Here is a 19295-nt window from a genome sequence, read left to right on the forward strand (position 1 = left end):
ACGTAGCACGCCGGGTCTTAGGCATGATCTTGCGACTGCCCAGAATGCCACTGCTTCCTACGTGCTTAATTGTAAGATTTCTTAGCTGTCCCTGTCTTGTATATTGCTAAGCATTATCATAAGCCAACGCGCAGAGTAACAGGTGACTTACTTTCTGGTCATCATCGGTCCCGAGCAAGGCAGTTACTTGTTCGCTTTACCAACTACTTGCATATAGAGAGATTGCAGGACATCCTGGCTGACCATTTACACGACTAAGTAGTCGGTGGTCGTGACATTCAGCCCCAGATAGATACATAACCCGTCAAATGGTGCCCCAAGCATGTCAGACCAGGTTACCATCATTGGAACACGACGACCACAGATTCTCGCGACAATTCACCACCAGATTTGATCCTTCTCCAACTTTAAATCAACACCTAAGCCACCAAGTACCGGAATTTCTCGTGCCTCATTGCCTTCCTCCGTTTACATGCCAGACATGTGCTGGTCAGCTCCAACACTACAGCCAACTATTGTGGTGAGCCCCCGCCGGTCCCCGCGAGAATGAGCAAGCACTCACGCAGACCCGAACATGAGCAGCACATTGCGACAAGAGGCTCGATGACTTGCAGAATCAATCGCAGGCTACTCGCTTGGTACTGTCGTTGCGTACGCAGTACTCCCCATCGTTTGAGCACTGCGTTCACCTTGCGTTAGCGCGAGCCAAAGCCATGAAAAGAGTACCTCTGCTCACTCGGCCCGTGTCGGTGTCGGGACATTTCTCTGTGAGCCAGTAGAATGGTGGTCCGACAGCTGATCTCCGTTGCAGCTTGGGGGCTGGAAGCCCGTCACGCCACTGCTTGCCATCGGTGAATCCATGTTTCACCTTGAATGTGCACTCATTGGTGGCCTGGCAACAAGTCTGATCCCATTGTTAGCTTTTGCCCACTCTCACTGCCACTTTTTCGGGGCGAGTGCGCTGTCTAGAGAGCACAGAGATCTTTCACTCACCCCATGCGAAAGATACTGTCAATCGCTCCACATGAGCGGAATACAATCAGTATATTCCCAAAAGTAGAACGGACAGGGATCATTACCGAGAAATCTATTCCCCTAACTGCCTGAGTTAGGAGGAACAGGATCAGAGCGCCCTGAGATCTCATTTTGCTGCTTCTTGCTTCATTCGGCGTATCGGGTCGCTTCAATTTCATAGAATGGTTCGAGATACCCCTAGATCATATATATGGGCCGCGATTTGGCTGGTCATGACCATGCTGCTGCAGCATAAACCCCGCAGCCCTCACGTGGTTGAAAGAAATAGTCACGACGTCGACTAATGATACATGTAGGAGCTTTCCAGCAAGTAAGCTCCTCTGATCCACGACGCGTATTGCTGGAAGAAGTGAATATCGTGTGGTCATATCAGACGCACGAACCTTCGACGAGGTTTTTTTTTCTCTCTTTCTCAAACGTAGCCCTATGCACGTCCCATAATCTTCTATACGAATCGCAGCCTGCTAACCTGAATGGGATCGTCGAGTCTCACCTCCCAGGTTCGTGGCTATTAGTGACGTGGGCGCTAGCTCTATTGCCTAGTTCAAACATGGTTTGACCAGCATCGGGTCAAGCTATTGCCTCGTTTGTGATCGGTGCGCCTAGTGTTTTCAGATGCGTCGCCCGGGGTGTCTCATACAAGCTTAGGGCGTCCGATTATGGGACGAGGCCGAGCCTATATTCGTACTGCACATTGAGAGCAGAAAGTGGCAATGACACACGTGTGGGCCTGGCAAACAGTCAACTGGGTATTGTTACTTAATTTTTAGTATGTTCTGCTCAGGGTCGCACTATTCGTCACGGTGACGCGGATGCAGACCTTGGGTGCGTTGACCCCTTGAGGATAATTGGGAGCCTGTACGGCCGGCCATTGGGAGTGCGGGCGCGGAGCTTCGCGGGTTGAACTTAATGTCCCACGGCGCAGCTCGTGGAGCGCGTGTGAGCATCCGACCTTGTGGAAGTTGGTTTTTCAGCCTCACGAATCGCGACCCAAAGGCTGGCCACGACATCGAAGTTCAGCTGTCTCTAGTGCCACGGCGCCCGGGTCTCGGTTCAGAGCCTTAAAGATACTAACTCAATGCATACTTTAAGCACGATGCGGCAGGAAATAGCCTGAATCGTCAAGCTGCCGTCCCGCCGTTGTCAGCGCTTGTTCGTACATTATTCCACCAGACATCGTGTGGCGTTCGGCAGAGCCGGGAACTCGAGACTAATGCCTACTTCCTGGAATATCTCGAGTTTTGGAGGTTCTCAAACCACATTCCATGGCTGTGAGGAACGGACACCAACTGATACACCACAAAAAGCAAACAATGGCATCGACCTCAACCATGACCGCCATCTCCGTGGAAGGGGATAACGCAATTGCCCCCGCTTATGAAGTTAGGCTGCAGCTTGATCCACTTGCCGTCTTGGACGCGGGCCGCAATCTCAAAAGCAATGTCCTGTCCGCACTTGGGCTACCTGCAACCGCCACGCAGATGAACGTGGGGTTCCTCGACACGAGCTGTACTGAAATCTACAACGCGGGATGGTGTGTCCGAGTCTGCCGAGTTGAGTGCTCATCTGGCTTGAAGCTCACGTATGAGAGATGGTCCGACATCACTGGAGAGGCCATTGATGAGGCGCTTACTGCCGCAAATGAGAGGGGTTTCAAGCTGAACGAGAAAGACCACGAGATCCAGGTCATATGGGGTCATAGGACACAGACACTCGCAATACGCTGCAACAAAGAGGCCGGACCGACGGATGGTACGGGCGTGGACTTGCCGAGCACAAGAGACGCGCGCAGACTACTAAGGGAGCAGGCTCCTGACCAGTTCGACAATTGGGGCTGCAAGAAATGGGGGACCACAACGCTGGCAGCAACAAGATTCTTTGGGCCAGTCATGGTCGGACGCTCGATTGGCGACTGGGAGGGGATGGAGCTGCAAGTCGAGGTATGGCACGTCCTGGACGCCGAAGGGACCGGGCTCGAGTGTATCGTGGAGGCGTCTTTCGAGACTGACGACCGCGTGACGGCTGCAAACGAGGGAACGCGGCTCCAACAATTCCTGACGGGCAAGGGCTGGTTCCTAGCGGAAGACTCGTCGAAGACGCAGCTCATCATGGAGCGCTATGGTTGCTTTCCCGGGCTGGAGAACACGGATCTGAAGGAATGCTGATTGTCCTCATGAGACCGGCTTGGGGGCGATTGTCATGCATGCCTAGTAGCATGCGAGTACCCTCTTTCCTTAGTATCCTTCCTGAAATGAGGAATTTGGGCCTGTTAGGAGTTGCCGTCGCAGTGAATGCGATTCGGTCCATAAGAGACGACTGGCTGTGGCCTCATGCCGTGGTGTGATTTGAAGCTCGTGGTGTGAGATCCCGCGCCCCCGTGGGGAGTGCTCACGGACAATTGAGCCCAGCTGAATCCAGGAACGAATTGAGGGTGACGTGACAAGCAACCGTAAATGGCAGGTCACCAGACGTGATGAAAAGTTTAAACGGCTCACAAGCGCCCATCGTCTCCCAGTCCCCGTTGTGGCGTGCGGGCACAATGTCATGATGCACATGTGACATCAACAGGGTCCTGCGACCGAGGGGGCCACGAGGGACATGGACAAAATATCTTTATCCACAGCTCCCGCCCTACAAAGGGCTGTTGTCTCGTGTGTGAATTACAGTGCAACTCGCTCAAGATGACAGATGCACACACAAGCCCTTCAAAAGGCGCGCGCGACGCGCCCAACGCAGCACCAGTGGATGCCCAGCGTCCTCCTCCTCGCCGTACCAGCGCGCCCGTGATCAACGAGGCGGCCATCCGAGCGCTGCATGGCACAACGGAATCGCTCGCGGCGCGGCAGGGCTCGTACACGGACCCGGTGCTCGGGACGTACGAGGAGCACTCGGACTTTGCCACCGTGGAAGGCTGGCGGCATCACCGAGAGACAGTGGACGCGCATGGGGCGTACCACGTAGTCGACATTGACCTCAGGCGCGACGGCAGCATCCACGTGCACAAGGAAGACGAAAACCCGGCGACGGGACAGAGCTCGGTCAGGGACTATGAGCACAGTGATAACCTAGGGCGGCGGCTGTCGGACATGGCTGGCGACGGACGTGGCACTTGAGGGACGCGGGACGTGCGGGCGAGCGCTGGGCGTTTGGGCGGATGTGGGAGCGATGATGGCTGATTGCGTGTTGAGTTGGCCTTTCGACTGTGGCCCTCGGAATGCCATGGCAAGCAAGATGAGGGAGCGAGCAAACTTGTTATTTGTTTGCAGGCCAGCCCCGCGGTAGCCGCCGGAAGAACGGAGAGCGGGCAAGGAAGGGGTGACGACAGGGTGCCCATGTCAGTATCAGCCAGGTCAGTTAGTACCTTGATGCCTAGTACTACCTAATAAAGCGAATTGCATTTTTTACAGCATGATGAGCAAATTCGGACTGAGTGCCTGCCCTCTAGGGCCTCTAAAGTACTGTTCTCTACTAATAGGCAAGGATAGTAACTTAGTACTAATGTAGAGAGCCCTTTGAATTTCATGGAAGGAAGCACGAGCGTTTCTCCGCTCCGAGCTTCACGCAGGTGACATGGGTAGGTACTAACCTAGGCAGTGACGCAGCTCCTTCCTCGGTTGCTGCTGGGACCACTACTTCGTACGTAAGGTACGTAGTAAGGTAGGTACCTTAGTCACTGGCAAAGCCGGAGTACCGGACAGGCAGGCACCTTCCCTTGCCTTGCGGCCCAGTGCTCCACGCTCCCATTCGTCAGCTGCAGCCGGCTTTCTGCGACCCACCTCAGACCCTGCCGCGTCCACTTCCTTGGCTCCGAAATGCTGGTCACCCAATGTTCAGCGAGTCGAGCAACTTCCGACATCAACATCAATCCAACTTGCACTTCGGCGTGTCTTTGTGCCTCAACGACACCACAGACAGCCTGCGCACGCGTAACGCCAATTGCGTCACCACGGCTTCACGACAACACATTAAACGACCGCAGCCTCGTCAGCTCCCGCGCCACCTATGGAAGCTTCCCAATAGCCCCGACCCTTCGCAGCCCAGCTGCTTGTCCAGAACCATCCCGAAGACCGTGCGCGAGAAACTGCATAGCCCCCCGCTCGCTGTCGGCGCGTCACCATGGTCGTTCTCGAGCTCGGCCTCGCAGTATGTCGACCCAGATGCTTCGCGCCTCCTGCCTAACTCCCGCCTAACCCTCACCCGCGCGGCCCGGCTGACATGGATAAAGATGGCGGCGAGGCCGATAGTCTCAACAATTGCCATTCGTACAGGCCCTAGGTTATCACCTTCGCGCGCGCAGTTGATAATCAGATACCGCCGCCTCGCGCAAGTCGGCCAGCCCCGATGGAGCTCAAACTTCACCTCCCGGGAAGATGCGCCGAGCTCTTCGCCCGGATCCTCGTCAGCTTCGCCGTCCTCCGCACCTCCATCCACAGCGACTAGTACGTCTTCCGAATCGTTCGCCTCTGGACGGAAGAAAAAAGAGTCGGCGGGCGGCAAGTTCAACCTCTACGGCGACGACTGGGAGGACTCGGTCGACTTCGCTATCAAGTCCTTCGAAGACTTGCCTCATCGTCTGTTTGGCGTCAATCAGCACATGATTATAAACTACGAGCTCAAGGAGGCCCTGCGCATCATGCTACGACAGTTCAATGCACCTATTGTGTACTGCTTCGCCTACGGCTCAGGTGTGTTCCCACAAGAGGACACGAGCGGCCGTAGCATCACCGAAGCCGAATTCCGCGCGGTGCATCCCAAGCCTCCCGAGGCCCTGGTCAAGGCACAAAAGGGTTCTCCCAAGATGATCGACTTTATATTTGGTGTGTCGCATACGCAACATTGGCACTCCATAAACATGAAGCAGCACCGGGACCACTACTCAGGCATCGCCTCCCTTGGCTCGGGATTCGTCTCGCGAGTGCAGAGCTGGGGCGCCGGCGTCTATTTCAACCCTTATATCGAAATGAACGGTATGCTTATCAAGTACGGTGTCACCAGCATCGACAACCTCGTCAAGGACCTCTCCACATGGGATAACCTGTATCTGGCGGGCCGCCTTCAAAAACCCGTCAAGATTCTGCGCGACCACCCACAGGTTCGCCTCGCCAATCAACACAACCTCATCGCCGCTGTTCGCACCGCTCTCCTCCTGCTCCCGCCAGACTTCACCGAGACGCAGCTCTACAGCACCATCGCGGGGCTCAGCTACCTCGGCGACCCGCGCATGGCCCTGCCGACGGAGAATAAGAACAAGGTTGACAATATTGTCAACAACAACGTCGTCCATTTCCGCCGACTCTACGCACCTCTGATCAAGACGCTCCCCAACGTAGCTTTTACTAGCCCGGTCCGTCTCGACGATGAGGACTGGGTACTTGACCCCTTGGCCGACACCAAGCTTCAACAGGATATGGACCCCGTCAAGCGCGGCAACATGGTCAGGCGCCTACCTCGCAGCTTCCAATCCCGTCTTTACTTCCAATACCAGAAGAAGTTTCACATGCCTCGCGAGGAGTTCAACCGCATGATGGAAGCATCGTCCGACGACGGCAGCTCCATCAAGCGTCGACAGGGCGGTGAGTTCGAACAGCGCATCGCACGCGATGACCCAGCGGACCTGCAACATATCGTGCGCCAGGTTATCAAGCAGACGGTCAACTGGCCGAGCACGACGCAGAGCATCAAGGGCCTGCTTATGGGCGGCTGGGGCCGTACTTTCAGATACCTGGGCGAAAAGTACGCCAAGTGGAAAAAGGGCCGCAAAGATGCCGCGGCTAAGAAACCGGAGCCTCAGGACCAAGAAAGGGCCAGTGGCCACAGCAGCAGCGAGAAGAAGGAAGAGTAAGGGCAAGGCAGCGCTCCCTCTGTCCCCTGTACATATTGATCTGTATTGTAGCATTACTGGGCATGGCACCACAACAACCCTTGGCACGCGTATGGCACGCGTCCTGGTGGGAAGATCGCGGTGGACTTTTCTTCTTCTGCAGGCTACTGCGTCCGGGACAACTCGCATTGCCTTTTCGGGGCTCTTTTCTTTTGTTTGGGTCTGACCTCGCCGTCGGAGACGCTAGGCGACGACTGGACAGGGACGAGCATTGGGTGGAGGGCACGCATAGGTTTGGGCATGATCGGAGTTTGAACGGTGGAAGTCAACAGAACAAAAGCCAGTGGGCACCACAGGATAGACAAAAGAGACAGATATCAACAAACGACTAGCACGATGTCGGAGGACCTTGTCTCCGCTGTCGGGAGATTCGGGCTCAACACGGCGGACGTCGGCGCCGCGCAGAGAGAATCGAGTTGGTCCCGAGATGGGAGTAAGAAAGCCGTATTTGTATTCATACAACCTACTACTATTGGACGCGAGGTCCCTGATGCCTTGTCATAACCCCCCCTTGCCATCCTCCCACTTGTTACTGCTACTGCTACTGCTACCGACTTCGTAATGCCCTACTCGACAACGAGACATCGTACTGTACGTATTGTTGCTTTGTAGGGGAGGAGGAAAACGGGCGGGAATCAACTAAGATATCTGTGCGGGTGTCCAAACTTCTTCCAAGCTGAATCAACCTCAATCTTCGCCGTCGCCTACTCCACCAACTCTCCATGTCTCTCCACCTGTTCTTGGTCTTCGTCTTCCTCTTGCTCTTGGGCCCTCCTCCCTTCTCCTCCTCTCAGCCATGGCGACAGCTGTCGCTGCCGCTGCTGATGCGTACAGCGATACCTCAAGAATCTGTGACCGGTAGAATGGTTGCAAGAAAGATAAAACAAACGAAAAGATGAAAATGGTTGGGCTGCCCGCGCTTCTTAAAGACGGACAAGAACAGAGGCATAGTCGCCAGGCCAGCGGACGCACAGGGGACAACTCCAGGCGGGATGCGGAAAATGAGAAAGAACGTAGCTGGGCATGCATGGCCAGGAAGAAAGATGGCCCAAGCATCTCCATCCACGGTACTTGGAAAGGCTCTCTCTTCTCACTTGCCCTCGTATTTGCCGCTTACAAGCTTCCGCTGCAACGGCACGTCGACCCAAGTTTCCCCCCCGGCTGCGGCCGCCGCAGACTGACTCTGATCAGCAAAAGGGTCATCATCGGACGGCGCCGCCGCCTCCTTGCCCTTTCCCTTGCCTTCCACAAGTCGAGAGATTGAGATGCCGCTGCCGACGGGCTCGTTGCCAGCGGCCGTATACTCCCACCGCGCCTCGACATGGCCTGGTGTTGGGGTGACGCCCTCGGCGCCAACTATGCGGCACACAATCTTCTGCATCTCGTTTGTGAGTGTCACATCGCCCAGCCGCCAGTACACAAGGTGCTTCTCCTTGAGGTGTGTCCCGCTAGGCTTCGTCTGCGCGCCACTGGACTTGCCGTCGTAGGTAGCGACAAAGACGACATTGTGCAATGTCACGGGAGCTACGAGCTCAGACAGCGGGTTCAGTTGGTACTGCAACAATAGGCCGAGCTTGTCGCCCTGCGGCTTCCATGCAGGCTTCAACAGTAGTGGTGCGTACCGCCCAAGAGCAGGCGTCTCAGCCTCCTCGGCAAAGACGCGGTACGAGAAACCGATCGACGTCTTGCTGAGATGGGACAGGTCGAGGCTGAACCGGTCAGGGTGCTCGGAAGATGCATTCTGGACGAAGATTCGATTCGGACCGATGCGCTCGAGGCTGGGGAAGCTGTTGATACGGATAGTCTCATGTGCTGCCGACAAGTCAGTAGAAGCACTGGACTCGGTTGCAGGAAGATGCTCACTCTTGCTTCCATCGCTGCCGTTATTGACAAAAGCAACCTCTCCCGCGATTGAGGTGCTCTTAATGACACCATCTTCGAAGACGGCAGAGACGGTTTCGATGATCGAGGTGTTGAGGCCCGGACCCACCATTTCCGGGTGCTTAGCATGAGCCAGGCTGCCCAGCGAGTTCCCCGATCGCACAGATTGGCTGTCAGAAGTTCCCGCAACACTCGCCTCGGACGCCAGGGCCTGCACCGCGGGTGGCCGCGTGAACGACGACGCAGTCAACGGAGGCGAGCCGGGGCCTGAGGGCGTCGCGCCATCTGACTGCCCGATGATGGTGCCTACCGGTGGCACATACATTGTGTTGCGCACGTCACGACGTCCTCTTATGGTGCCGGCACGGCGAGTTGCGGGTCCCATCTTGAGCGTGTTGGCCACACTTGACAGGGCAGCCTGTTTCGCTTCCGGATCCTCGTCCTCGACTGGTTTATTCTGGATGTTGAGCTTGAGAAGCTGGTCCGCTTCGTCGCCGGCGGCTTCACGCTGGGCCTCGGAGATGGGATCGTTCATCGGTGCTCGTATCGTGAAGCCCTCAGAGTCCTTGACGCCGGAACTGTCGCCTTGCTGCTGTGACGGCGGCGGCCCCGGCGGCGGAGGCACGCTGGCTACGTCGGTGCCGTTCACGGCGGCGGGAGTCGACGTATCAACCAGAGTATGACCTGTGACACCATTGGTTGTCGCCTGAGGGTGGTCGCCCCGTGTGGCCGGTTCATCCTGGCTCGTCTGGTCGGGGGTCTCGGCCAGGGACGACAACCGCGTCGACTCTTGGTGCAAGTTGCTAGAGGACGCTCGAGGAGACACACCGCGGCCGTGGCTGCTTCCTAGCCGCCCGAACGTGGTGCCGCCCTTACCGGGGGAGAGCTGGCCGAAGCCGCCGTGTATGCTTTGTCGTCGCCGCCCACCAAACATTGTCCCAAGTCGGCGCAATTTGGACTCTATACATGTGTCAGAGCGACCGGGGCAGGGGCCACAGCAAATCACGTACCAGGCTTGACCTCCGGGGGAGGCATAGAGTTGTGTTCGCTGGCGTCATCATCGGCGGGCGGCTGAGAGGCCGGCGCCTGCGGCGGCACGGACGACGCCGTCGTGTTGTTGGTCGCGGCGGTGGGCAGCGGGGGCGGCGGCCCAGCAGACGAAGAAGGCGGCCGACCCGTTGCCATCGATGAGCGCCTCGTCGACGTCCTCGTCGGTACGGACGGCCGTCCGGCGGTGGTGCGCTGGGCAAAATCTTGTATCTCCCTCTCGGTGTTGATCTCGAGCATTACAGCAAGGGTCTCGACGGCGATGTCCTGGGAGCGTTGTGCTTGGTCGGACTCGTGAGTCTGGTACTGGGTTAGAAGATCGCGCAATTGGTTGATGCGCGACTCATCGAGGGCCTGAAGGGTCTCGAAAATGAATGGCGCCTGTGACTCCCACTGTTGCGTCGCCGACTCGAGCCGTGAGGTCGCGGCGTCAACTTTTTGGGCGCTGGCCTTGCCGCCCTTCTTGTTGAGCTTGTCGGCCTTGTCCTGCGCATCCTCGAGATCCTTGGCCATGGCGCCGAGGTTGCTAGAAATGTTGTGCATGTTGAGGTAGTCGGGCCGCTGTTGAAAGACGCGCAGAGGGCCCTCGACGTCCTTTTCGATGCGTTCGGCGAAGACATGGTGTGACTTGGCGATGCGCTCGACCGAGTCGAGAGCCCGTGACCAAGGGCTTTGGAAGACTCTGTAAAGCCATCGTCAGCTTCCTGGGAGTCAAGGGAGTACTTGACCCAGCAGAATGCACGCACCCGAGCTCTGATGCCGCGTTAGGCGCTTTGGCCTGAGCAAGTTTGCGCAAGCCTAGGACATATTGCTCCTCGACTCGACGACGCTCCTATAGTACAACAGGTCAATTGGCCGTGCCGCTATAGATTGTCGCCGTCTCCATACCTGAAGCCAGTCGGCGATCTCGAGGTTGATCTTGTTGATGCGCTTGACTCGGTCGTTGAGCGTCTGCACGGCCTGGCCGGGCTGCAGGTTGGCCTGTCGATGGTCAGTCAGTCAAGTCCGCGCGGCCAATGCGTAGGATGGGCCGAGCGTGCAGAGGGCCGAAGAGGGGGGTTGCCGCTCACCAGCATGCCGGGGTACTCGGCCCTCGCCACGTCCTCCATGGTGGCTGGCGATGGGGAGAGAGCTTGCTTATAGCTGCGGCTTCGACGGTGTACGTGGGAGAGGGGAGGTCAGGGAGCAGAGAGAGCGAGGGTGAGCGCTGGGCGTCGGGAGAGGTGTCTGGCGATGGTTCAAACGAATGCGCGCATGGCGCTGAGACAGTCAGATGGAAAGGGCGGCGGCGCGCGCTTGCTGGCAATGGCGCATGACGAGACTGGCAGCGGGGCGTAGAGGTGTTGAAGTCGTGGCGATGGCAAAAGGTGGTGAGAGGACTTGGTGGATTGGAGATGACGGATGGCACCGTGACGCCGCCACGACGACGCTGCCGCCGCCGCCGTTCACGCGCAACGCTCGGCTGGGCTGGGCTGGGCTGGGCTGGACTGGACTGGACTGGGCTGGCTTGACTGGGCGGGGAGGCTGGGTTGGGGCCGCCCGGGTGCACCAGTCAATTCCATCAACCTTGGAAGGTTCCATGCGTCCGTCCCTGCCCGCTGCCCGCCCACCCGTCTGGCAGCGGCTCCGCCCACCGGGAGCTACCAGTGCAGCGGAGCCCAGCCTCAAAGCGCCGCCGCTGCGGACCCCCGCCTGTAATTAGCTGGTGCTAATAATTACCTATAGTACGGTAGGTAATCGGCGCTACCAACTTTAGTACTTCATGCCTCCAGTCTGTATACTGTAAGGTACTGTACAGGTGGCCACTGGAACTTCCGCTCGGTTGTCGCAGTGAGATTGAAGGCCCAAAAGCTCGCGCTGGCATCCAACACATTCTCCCTCTGCGCACCGAACCTTCGGTGCAGCCATTGGCTGACGCTGCCCAGACCCGTGCAAGCCGTCCGTCACGCCCCCGCCGTTGGCAGCCCCAACCGCTCGCTTGCCCTTGCTTGCCCCGGGTTCATGCATGGTGGTGCCTGCCGCAGCAGACCTTCATCAATTCGTCCCGTTTGGCGTCGCATGGAGCTCGCTCCTCCAATCCGCCCGCGCTTCAACCGGCCTACCCGGGAGCCAGCTGCGCCGAGCTCGGCTTGGGACGAAACTTCAACCGGCCACGTCCGCCGTCTCGATATACTATCCTCCCTCTCCCGTCCCGGAAAGCGCATGAAGCGCCCGAGGCTTCCGCTTTCCCCGCCGGCCCCGCCGTCAATTGCCATCGGGCCTTGAGGATGTGCATAGCTTGCCTGCGGAGTATAGTATTGAGTCCTCGTGCTTCTGGCTACCATGGCCGGGATGGAATGGAAATCTGCCTTGTCGGCACTAGATCGATATGAAGTCATACAGACATTGTGAGATTATTCATGACGTTTACACAAACGGCCACGGAGTCACACGTTCTCACCAAGAACTCAACAGACAGACGTCTCTATCAGCCACTGCCCAAGGCGACGCCGTCGCCATCGAGCAAAGAGCGTACAAGGATGCAACCTCACGAGCAAGCCGCCCACAGTTCGCTCCCCCAGAACCAACACACAAAAGCTGACACACATGCTCAGGAAGAATATGAGACAATCTGGAAGGCGGACCTAGCTACTCACTCAAGCCCCTCGTCGTCAATCTTACCAGCATCCACACCCTTCGAGGCAGCTCTCGACGAGGCAACCTCGCACCACGCCTCGGGCGACCAAGGCGGCATTCGCATCGGGGCGTACACGAATTGCACGCCTATAGCCGAGGGCATCACGTCCCAAGTCTTCCGCTCCGGCTCCAACGCCCTGAAGGTCATAACCACCCACCGCAACATTGAGCCGCACAATCCCCGCCGCGAGGCCAAGATCCTCGGCCTCCTGTCGGAATGCCCCGAGATCATCAGGCTCCTCGACGTCTTCCACGACCAAGAGCAGCACATGGTGCTCCGCTTCCCCTACATGCCACCAACGCTCACCGACGTAATCGCCCAGGTCCAAAGCAGCAGCACCGGCGGAAGCGGGAACAATGCGAGCAAAGGCCTGCCCAAGAGACAACTGGCTGTCATATTCCGCGACGTCCTACGCGGTCTCTCTTACATCCACGCCATGGGCATCATTCATCGAGACGTCAAGCCCTCGGCCGTCCTGCTTGCATCTCCAAGCGGTCCTGCGCGTCTATCGGACTTTGGTACTGCGTGGCACCCCACTCTCTCTGCTGCGGCCGAGCCACCTGACGACAAAATTCTCGACATTGGTACCGGGCCGTACCGCGCGCCAGAAGTGCTGTTCGGAAACAAGTCGTACGACGCTGGCGTGGACATGTGGTCTCTGGGCGTCGCCCTTGCAGAAGCCGCAACGGGGGCGCCGCCGTTCGAGTCGCGCCCCGCCAGCGAGGATGGGAGCCAGCTTGGCCTTATCCTCAGCATCTTCAAGACGCTTGGTACCCCAACGGTGCAGACGTGGCCCGAGGCGCAAAGTTTTAAAGTATCTCCATTTGAGTTATGGACAGTGTTCCCGCAACGCCCGTGGAGCGACATCCTGCCGAACCTGGACCACGAGATAGGAGCTGTCGTGGCGGATCTGCTCAGGTTCGACAAAAAGCGGGTGACAGCAGTCCAGGTACGTCCTTCCAACTCTTCAAATCAGGTCAAGATGACTCGCTTACCAGAGTGCGTAGTGCCTCGCATTGCCTTTGTTTACTCATCCTGATCCTGAGGCACAGCGATAACCGATATTCTTAAGAGCAAAATGGCTGCCCTGCTTACTAGGAAACAACCCAATGTAGTACGGCCCACAACCCTGATTTTGTCCTCTTAGACTATCCCGCCGTATGTGGACGCCCATGATGCAATCGTCTAAATACTCCCCCTGTCCAACCCAACGACCCAATACGACAATGACGACCAGCTTCCTCAGAGTCCGTATCGAGGGTCCTGTCTCCGTTTCGCCGTGTCCGCCCCGAGATAGTCGATCGGATTCCTGCACAAAGGACATGTGTTCTGGTTGCTGGTCTGGAACCACTTGTACAGACAGGTGCGGTGGAAGAGGTTCTTGCAGGTGGTGCAACGCTTGTCCGGCGTGCGTTTGTCGGTCGAGATGATGCTGTAGCAAATGGCGCACTCGCTCTGACCCTTGAGCGCCCCTATCATGTTGCGCTTGAACACCTGCAGCCCATCGATTATGCTGCCATTGGAAAAGGTGATCACTCCTTGCGTCGTCATGATCCAGCTCTGCCACCTGCGCTCCGTCACCGCCACGCGGTGCAGGCCAGAGACCGTCACCCCCTCTATGGGGTAGCTTGGGGGCAACTTGATCGCGATGGAAGCTTGCGACTCATCCACGTCGTAGGCTGCTGTGACCTCCTTGGCCGGCTTCGAGACCTTGACCAGGAGCTCTTGTTCGTCTCCCGCCGGCGGTTCCTGCGTGTCTGCCCAAGCTTGCACACCGTCGAGTGTGTCGGCAATGATGAGCGACGAGAAGTACTTCGTCGTCCATGACTCGACCGTGATCTTGGTCTGCTTCGATCGACAGTCAATGTACCAAGTTCGGAACAGTCCGGGAATATACTTCAATGTCAGGTAATACAGGTGCACCAGCAGCCAGTGCAAGCTCTTCTCAGCCGGTTCTGTCTCGGCCAGTTTGATGTCATAGTCGCAAATTTCGTTCGGCCCAAGACATTCCTTGTCGAGATTCAAGGGATGCGCTGCCGAGTGTCCAAGCACATCAAACAAGAACTCCAGAAACGAGTTCACGTAGTCACCCGTCTTCAGGTGTTCTGTGTAGTCATTTCGTAACTTGAAAGCCGCGCCCGAAAACGCATCGAAAAGAAGCTTCCATGTGAGAAGATAGCAGCGGATGCTGCTAGGAAACTCGGCCAGCGCCTCATCCGAGTACTTGTCGAGCGTCGGTGGGTCCAACAAGAGCGAGAGAAGCTCATCCGGAAGTCGGGCATCTATAAATCATCAATACACGGGCTACGAGCATCCATTCTCACCAGAGAGACCTACCTTTCTTATCGAGCAGAGTTTCAACCGCTTCTTGTTCCTGCCGTTCGGGTATTTTCTTGTGAAGCATGTTGAAAGCGGCAGTCTGAATGTCGCGCGAGTCAGAGGCAACCAGAGGGAACAAGCTCACTGGATCCGGTATCCGCGATACGGGCATCTTCTCCAGCTCCCGGCACAGGATGGCGTCCACGATCTCCAGTGGCTGTGAAGTAGAATCACGAGGAAGCTTCAAGAGTTCCACTAGCCCTCTGGATTTGGTGGTCGAGAAATCCTTCAAGGCCTCTTGAAGGTCGTCATTTGATTCCTGGATGCCCTCGAGCGCCTTGTATAGCTTGAGCGACGAGTAAATGAACGGGAGGGCTTGGTGTAACACAAGCTGCCCAGCACGCTCCCATAACCCAGTGCAGAGGTGTAGTGCCTTCTCCCAATATGAGCCGTACACTTCCTTCATGCAAGGAAGCAGCCAGGTAAGTGCACGACACATTTCCGCGCAGAGATTAGGATCCAGTGCGTCGAGGCCGTCTACCCAGGACGTGATTTGCTTGGCAGCGAATACAATCCGGTTATTAGCCACTGGAAGCTCGCCAATGTCATACAATCGCGCGTATAGGGTGAAGAGAACGAGCGTCATGTGTGTGCTCACGCCGCCCGTGACAGTGGCAGCTGCGACATCGCTGACAAGACGATTGCAGAAGTTGCCGACGGCCTTTGATGCTTTCAGGTGCTCGCCAAACCCCTTGACCAGTGCCGCGGCTCCAAGAACCGTTTCAGGCTTGGCCTTCAGCAAGTCTGAGCGAAGAAACCGCTCTTCTATGCCCACCGGAAGGCCATGAGCGTCTGTAAGCGCTTGGAGCAGCTCGGTCAAAATTCGAGCGCTGTATAGGCCTCTGGGGGAAAGGTCAGTCGTCTCATTCATCGCTAGGTCGATCAAGCCGTTAATGACGCCGGAGATACTATCATCCTCGGAAGAATGCCATCGGTCTGCAGCTGAAGCAATATCATTCAACATTCCCCTGGATGACGTGACAAGCTCCTCGGCTTCGATGGCGGCGTCTCCGACTTTCAGGTTCTGCCACATTCCATCGGCTCCCGCCAAAGTCATCTGGTCCGATGCGAGCTGAAGCGATAGGCATTGCAAGTAGAGGAGTTCGATGTGGAATTGCCGCGGAAGAACTATGTCTTTGGTTGCTGCTCTGAAGAGCTCACACGTGTATAGAGCCATTCGGACAGGCACGCAACGCCCCTTCCGATCGCGTTGGACCCGAATCTGAGAAGATGGCAGGGCCACATCTGGCTGTGGAAGGGCAACGGCGCCTTCAATGCTGCAGGTGATGGCCAGAGAAGGATTCAGAGGCTGGTCCAAGAACGGTGAGAGTTCTGCCATCCAAGCATTTGTGCTAGGAAGAATGTCCTCCCAGGGCGTACCGCTCTTTGCAGCAGCCCTAGCTTGGGAGACGAGTGTGCTAATCCTGGAGAGCTTGTTAGCGATACATGCAGCAGCATGCAACCGGGTCGTCTGCGAACATACTCGAGTGAGTGCGGCCCGACTCGTTCCAAATTGGACTGTATAACATCGACCACGGGGAGCGAGCCTTTCGCCTGTACATCGACCAATGATCGCAATCTGGCCGTCTTTTCCGACACGGCGCTGCTCGAAAGCTCCGTGAGCCCGAGGAGCAGGGCGACAAGTTGGGTGCGGATGGCCTCATCCTCGGCGAAGAGATCATGATCAGTTGCCGCAACCGCTTCCAAGACCTCAAGGACCCGTTCGGGATGCTGGGGTTGTGTGGATAAGAAAGTCACTCCATCCTTTGCTATCTTGCGGCGCGCGTCCAACCCGACTGCCTTGCACTCCAAGGCCGCTCGCACAAGGGCGAGAGAATGGCTTTGGGCAATCGGGTTCGCCTCTGCCGCCAAGTGAGCCTGTTCCACAATTGCTTCTTGGAGGCCAGAAATGCTATGCGCCAGTGATGTGGCCTCTGGGTGGGAGACGAGATGTGTAAGGGCCAAATTTCGCTGCCCTGGATCTGGCAGACTAAGAGATGCCAAAGCCCACACTCGCCATACTCTCTGGTAGCATTCCTGGTGGCCTGGGATGCTACCAAAGATACGCAGACAAGCAAAGAGACTCTGCGATGATGCTGACAGCAGCACTTTGTCCATGCTATCCTCAGCAGCCGACTGAAGAAAATCGCCGACTCGTCGACCTAGATCGCCTTCGAACAGGTGAGCTGCTGTGCTCAAGGCATACTCGAGCACCTGAGCAGCCCCAAAGGGCTTCAAGTTTCTGCTTTGAAGGATCGCGAGACACTGCGAGATGATCTTTCTGGAAGGGGCTGTAATGTGAGCGACGTTGGTCGTGTATTGCCGTTCGTCACGAAGCAGCCCGACGAGACCAAACCAGCGCCTTCCTTCCTCAGCAATCTGAGACTGCGATGTCTGATAGTCTTTGGAAACCTCCGGAAGCGATCCGGATATATTTGTGCAGAGCTGAGTTGCCAGGCGATCCCACTCGGCAGTCACGGCGTCAGCCAAGTGGGAGGATATATCCAGGAGGCCAATATCAATGTCCACGATTACAGACATGGCATTGGGCCCCATTGGGATCGCGGTCTGTTTGTCGGACACCCCAAAAACAAAATTTTTGAAAAGTGGAAACAGATGCTCTTTTGCGATCTCGAGCCGCTCATCGTCAGACAGAGGTTTCAGGCATCGGTTGGTCGCATCGACGAAGCATTTCCAGGAGAACGAGGTATTGGTGCGCGGCTCGTCGCGACTTGTGATCCCGGACTTGAGAGACGACAGCAGACCGGAAGCAGCCTTGACCGTGAGCATGCTGGCAGGCAGCTGTGCCAGCAGTTGGTCAAGATACTCCCAGAATTTGGGTGGACTACCCTGGGAGCCCTTGGCAACGAATGCCTGCAGTCGCGTAAAGGGGGACTTCTTGTCGTTAGGGCTGCCTTCCCAGATGGAAGGGTTGTGTTGAGCAAGCTTGGTCAAGGCCCGCACGTACTCAAGCGCAGAACCTGCCTGGCTCGTCTTGAGACCTCCTGTCACGAAGGCTCGGCGAGCCCTGGCAGAATCGGCGTAGGGGAGCTTGCGCTCGAGACAGATGAAGAGAAGCTGACAAGCAGCCTTCCTGACTTGCTGATCTTGGAAGGTGACAGCATCCCAAACAACGTCGTGGCTAAAGTAGTCGTCATACTTTTCGCTCAGCTCCTCCAGACCGGCGTCGCGAAGCTGGAGCAAGCCAAGAACCAGGGAGATGCTGGCTGTAACAACCCGAAAATATTTGGCTTCAGCTTCCTCGGCCGTGGTGGATCGTTCGTCACTCAAGGTGTCCTTAGTCTCCTGTATTGCTTCGGTCGCGTAGTCGAGGATCTGGCCGCGGCACTTGTGCCAAAAGCCAGACACCTTTTCAGGCGTGTTGAGGAAAGAAGAGAGGCCATCGTTTGCCGCACGGGCGACGACGCGGTCGCGGTCGTAAAGACCGGAGAGCCATGCGCCAACAACCTTGGGTAGATGGCGTTCCATGCGCTTCCGGGCCGACTTGAGGAGCTCGAGTTGCAAGGTGTGCGAAAGTTCGCGGACTCGTCGGGAGTTGTCGATGGAGATGCGCGGATAGATTTGAGTCTATAAGTCTTGTTACACGCAGCTCCATGGTCGCGCGGGTACGGAGGAAGAGACGTACCCAGACATCGAGGAGAGCATCCTCGACACCGCCTCCTTGCTCGTGGGGGCGGGCCAGGACGTGCTGCAGGAGATCATCGAGCGCCTTCGCCTTGGTGGTGCTATCCTTCTTGAGCACGTTTTTGAGGGAGACGACGATATTCGGATCGGAGACGGCGGCGAACGAGGGCGGCTCGGCGAGGTACGACAGAGAGCTGCCCGTGGCGGCGCTGCCAAAGGCGGAGCGGGCGCCGCCGCCCTTGCCTAGTGGGGGGCGGCTCATGATGACGGATCGCACACGACGTGAACGTAAGCTGCGGGCGTGTCTTCGCTACTTCTATCCAATGTCGTGGGATTGAATCGAGTGTCGGAGGTGTGTATGAGAGTATTGAAAGTGAGGACGAGTGCAGCACCGGGCAGGCGGACGGAAATATTTACAGATGATGTCAGGCCGGGAAGGAGTGGAGGGGTCCCTCCCCGCGAAAGTTTGCCTCGCGCCGAACCTACAGTTTGCGCCCTGGCGGTTCCAGCTGGCCTGGGCCCCGCCAGTTATGAGCCACAGTGACTGGCAGCACAGGTAGTTACTAAGGTTCCCATTTGATGCGCGCTGGCTGACACTCAAAGGAGAACCCGGCGTCGACGTCAATAAATTCGTCTGTGCGGAGAACGACCCGGCGAGCCGAATTCGGTTTAAGACCAGCGGCAGGGTTGCCCTTGATAAGTACCGACTGACAGCGAACAAGAACGCAGCGTCGCCATGCATTAACTTGA

The 19295-nt window shown here is 57.2% G+C and overlaps 6 protein-coding genes across 6 annotated transcripts; 4 read left to right on the forward strand and 2 right to left on the reverse strand.

The window, feature by feature from the left end:
- The first annotated feature begins 2322 nt into the window (after window positions 1-2322).
- On the forward strand, window positions 2323-3265 carry JDV02_000109 (uncharacterized protein). Its single transcript, XM_047980882.1, has one exon. The coding sequence runs from the start codon at window positions 2349-2351 to the stop codon at window positions 3198-3200; it is 852 nt and encodes a 283-aa protein (XP_047836840.1). The 5' UTR covers window positions 2323-2348; the 3' UTR covers window positions 3201-3265.
- A 351-nt stretch (window positions 3266-3616) lies between these two features.
- On the forward strand, window positions 3617-4160 carry JDV02_000110 (uncharacterized protein). Its single transcript, XM_047980883.1, has one exon. The coding sequence runs from the start codon at window positions 3717-3719 to the stop codon at window positions 4146-4148; it is 432 nt and encodes a 143-aa protein (XP_047836841.1). The 5' UTR covers window positions 3617-3716; the 3' UTR covers window positions 4149-4160.
- An 807-nt stretch (window positions 4161-4967) lies between these two features.
- On the forward strand, window positions 4968-6877 carry TAM41 (Mitochondrial translocator assembly and maintenance protein 41; the record flags this gene model as incomplete). Its single annotated transcript, XM_047980884.1, has 2 exons — window positions 4968-5178; window positions 5261-6877. Exons 1-2 carry the CDS (start codon window positions 5152-5154, stop codon window positions 6875-6877), a joined length of 1644 nt encoding a protein of 547 aa, XP_047836842.1. The 5' UTR covers window positions 4968-5151.
- Window positions 6878-7502: 625 nt separating this feature from the next.
- Window positions 7503-11227, reverse strand: SYP1 (Suppressor of Profilin deletion). The gene is made up of 6 exons (XM_047980885.1): window positions 10915-11227; window positions 10733-10825; window positions 10591-10676; window positions 9808-10526; window positions 8780-9757; window positions 7503-8728 (listed from the first exon to the last, which is right to left on the reverse strand). The coding sequence occupies exons 1-6, from the start codon at window positions 10951-10953 to the stop codon at window positions 8007-8009; spliced, it is 2637 nt and encodes an 878-aa protein (XP_047836843.1). The 5' UTR covers window positions 10954-11227; the 3' UTR covers window positions 7503-8006.
- Window positions 11228-11967: 740 nt separating this feature from the next.
- On the forward strand, window positions 11968-13968 carry CSK1 (Cyclin-dependent kinase). The gene is made up of 3 exons (XM_047980886.1): window positions 11968-12231; window positions 12299-13470; window positions 13529-13968. The coding sequence occupies exons 1-3, from the start codon at window positions 12213-12215 to the stop codon at window positions 13577-13579; spliced, it is 1242 nt and encodes a 413-aa protein (XP_047836844.1). The 5' UTR covers window positions 11968-12212; the 3' UTR covers window positions 13580-13968.
- On the reverse strand, window positions 13319-18823 carry JDV02_000114 (uncharacterized protein). The gene is made up of 4 exons (XM_047980887.1): window positions 18547-18823; window positions 16384-18488; window positions 14859-16324; window positions 13319-14803 (listed from the first exon to the last, which is right to left on the reverse strand). Exons 1-4 carry the CDS (start codon window positions 18805-18807, stop codon window positions 13764-13766), a joined length of 4872 nt encoding a protein of 1623 aa, XP_047836845.1. The 5' UTR covers window positions 18808-18823; the 3' UTR covers window positions 13319-13763.
- Between the last annotated feature and the right edge of the window lie 472 nt (window positions 18824-19295).

This window comes from Purpureocillium takamizusanense, chromosome 1, assembly GCF_022605165.1.
Source record: "Purpureocillium takamizusanense chromosome 1, complete sequence".
Taxonomy (NCBI): Eukaryota; Fungi; Ascomycota; class Sordariomycetes; order Hypocreales; family Ophiocordycipitaceae; genus Purpureocillium; species Purpureocillium takamizusanense.

Excerpts from the sequence above, each read along its gene's own strand:
- SYP1 (XM_047980885.1), bottom strand. The coding sequence starts at position 10,953 with ATGGAGGACGTGGCGAGGGCCGAGTACCCCGGCATGCTG. Across the intron at positions 10,677-10,732 it reads AGATCGCCGACTGGCTTCAG|GAGCGTCGTCGAGTCGAGGA; the intron begins GTATGGAGACGG and ends GTTGTACTATAG. Across the intron at positions 9,758-9,807 it reads TCCCCCGGAGGTCAAGCCTG|AGTCCAAATTGCGCCGACTT; the intron begins GTACGTGATTTG and ends ACACATGTATAG.
- CSK1 (XM_047980886.1), top strand. Across the intron at positions 13,471-13,528 it reads AGCGGGTGACAGCAGTCCAG|TGCCTCGCATTGCCTTTGTT; the intron begins GTACGTCCTTCC and ends CAGAGTGCGTAG.
- JDV02_000114 (XM_047980887.1), bottom strand. The coding sequence starts at position 18,807 with ATGAGCCGCCCCCCACTAGGCAAGGGCGGCGGCGCCCGCTCCGCCTTT. Across the intron at positions 18,489-18,546 it reads ATGCTCTCCTCGATGTCTGG|ACTCAAATCTATCCGCGCAT; the intron begins GTACGTCTCTTC and ends CAAGACTTATAG. Across the intron at positions 16,325-16,383 it reads GTCGGGCCGCACTCACTCGA|GATTAGCACACTCGTCTCCC; the intron begins GTATGTTCGCAG and ends CAAGCTCTCCAG.
- JDV02_000110 (XM_047980883.1), top strand. The coding sequence starts at position 3,717 with ATGACAGATGCACACACAAGCCCTTCAAAAGGCGCGCGCGACGCGCCC.
- JDV02_000109 (XM_047980882.1), top strand. The coding sequence starts at position 2,349 with ATGGCATCGACCTCAACCATGACCGCCATCTCCGTGGAAGGGGATAAC.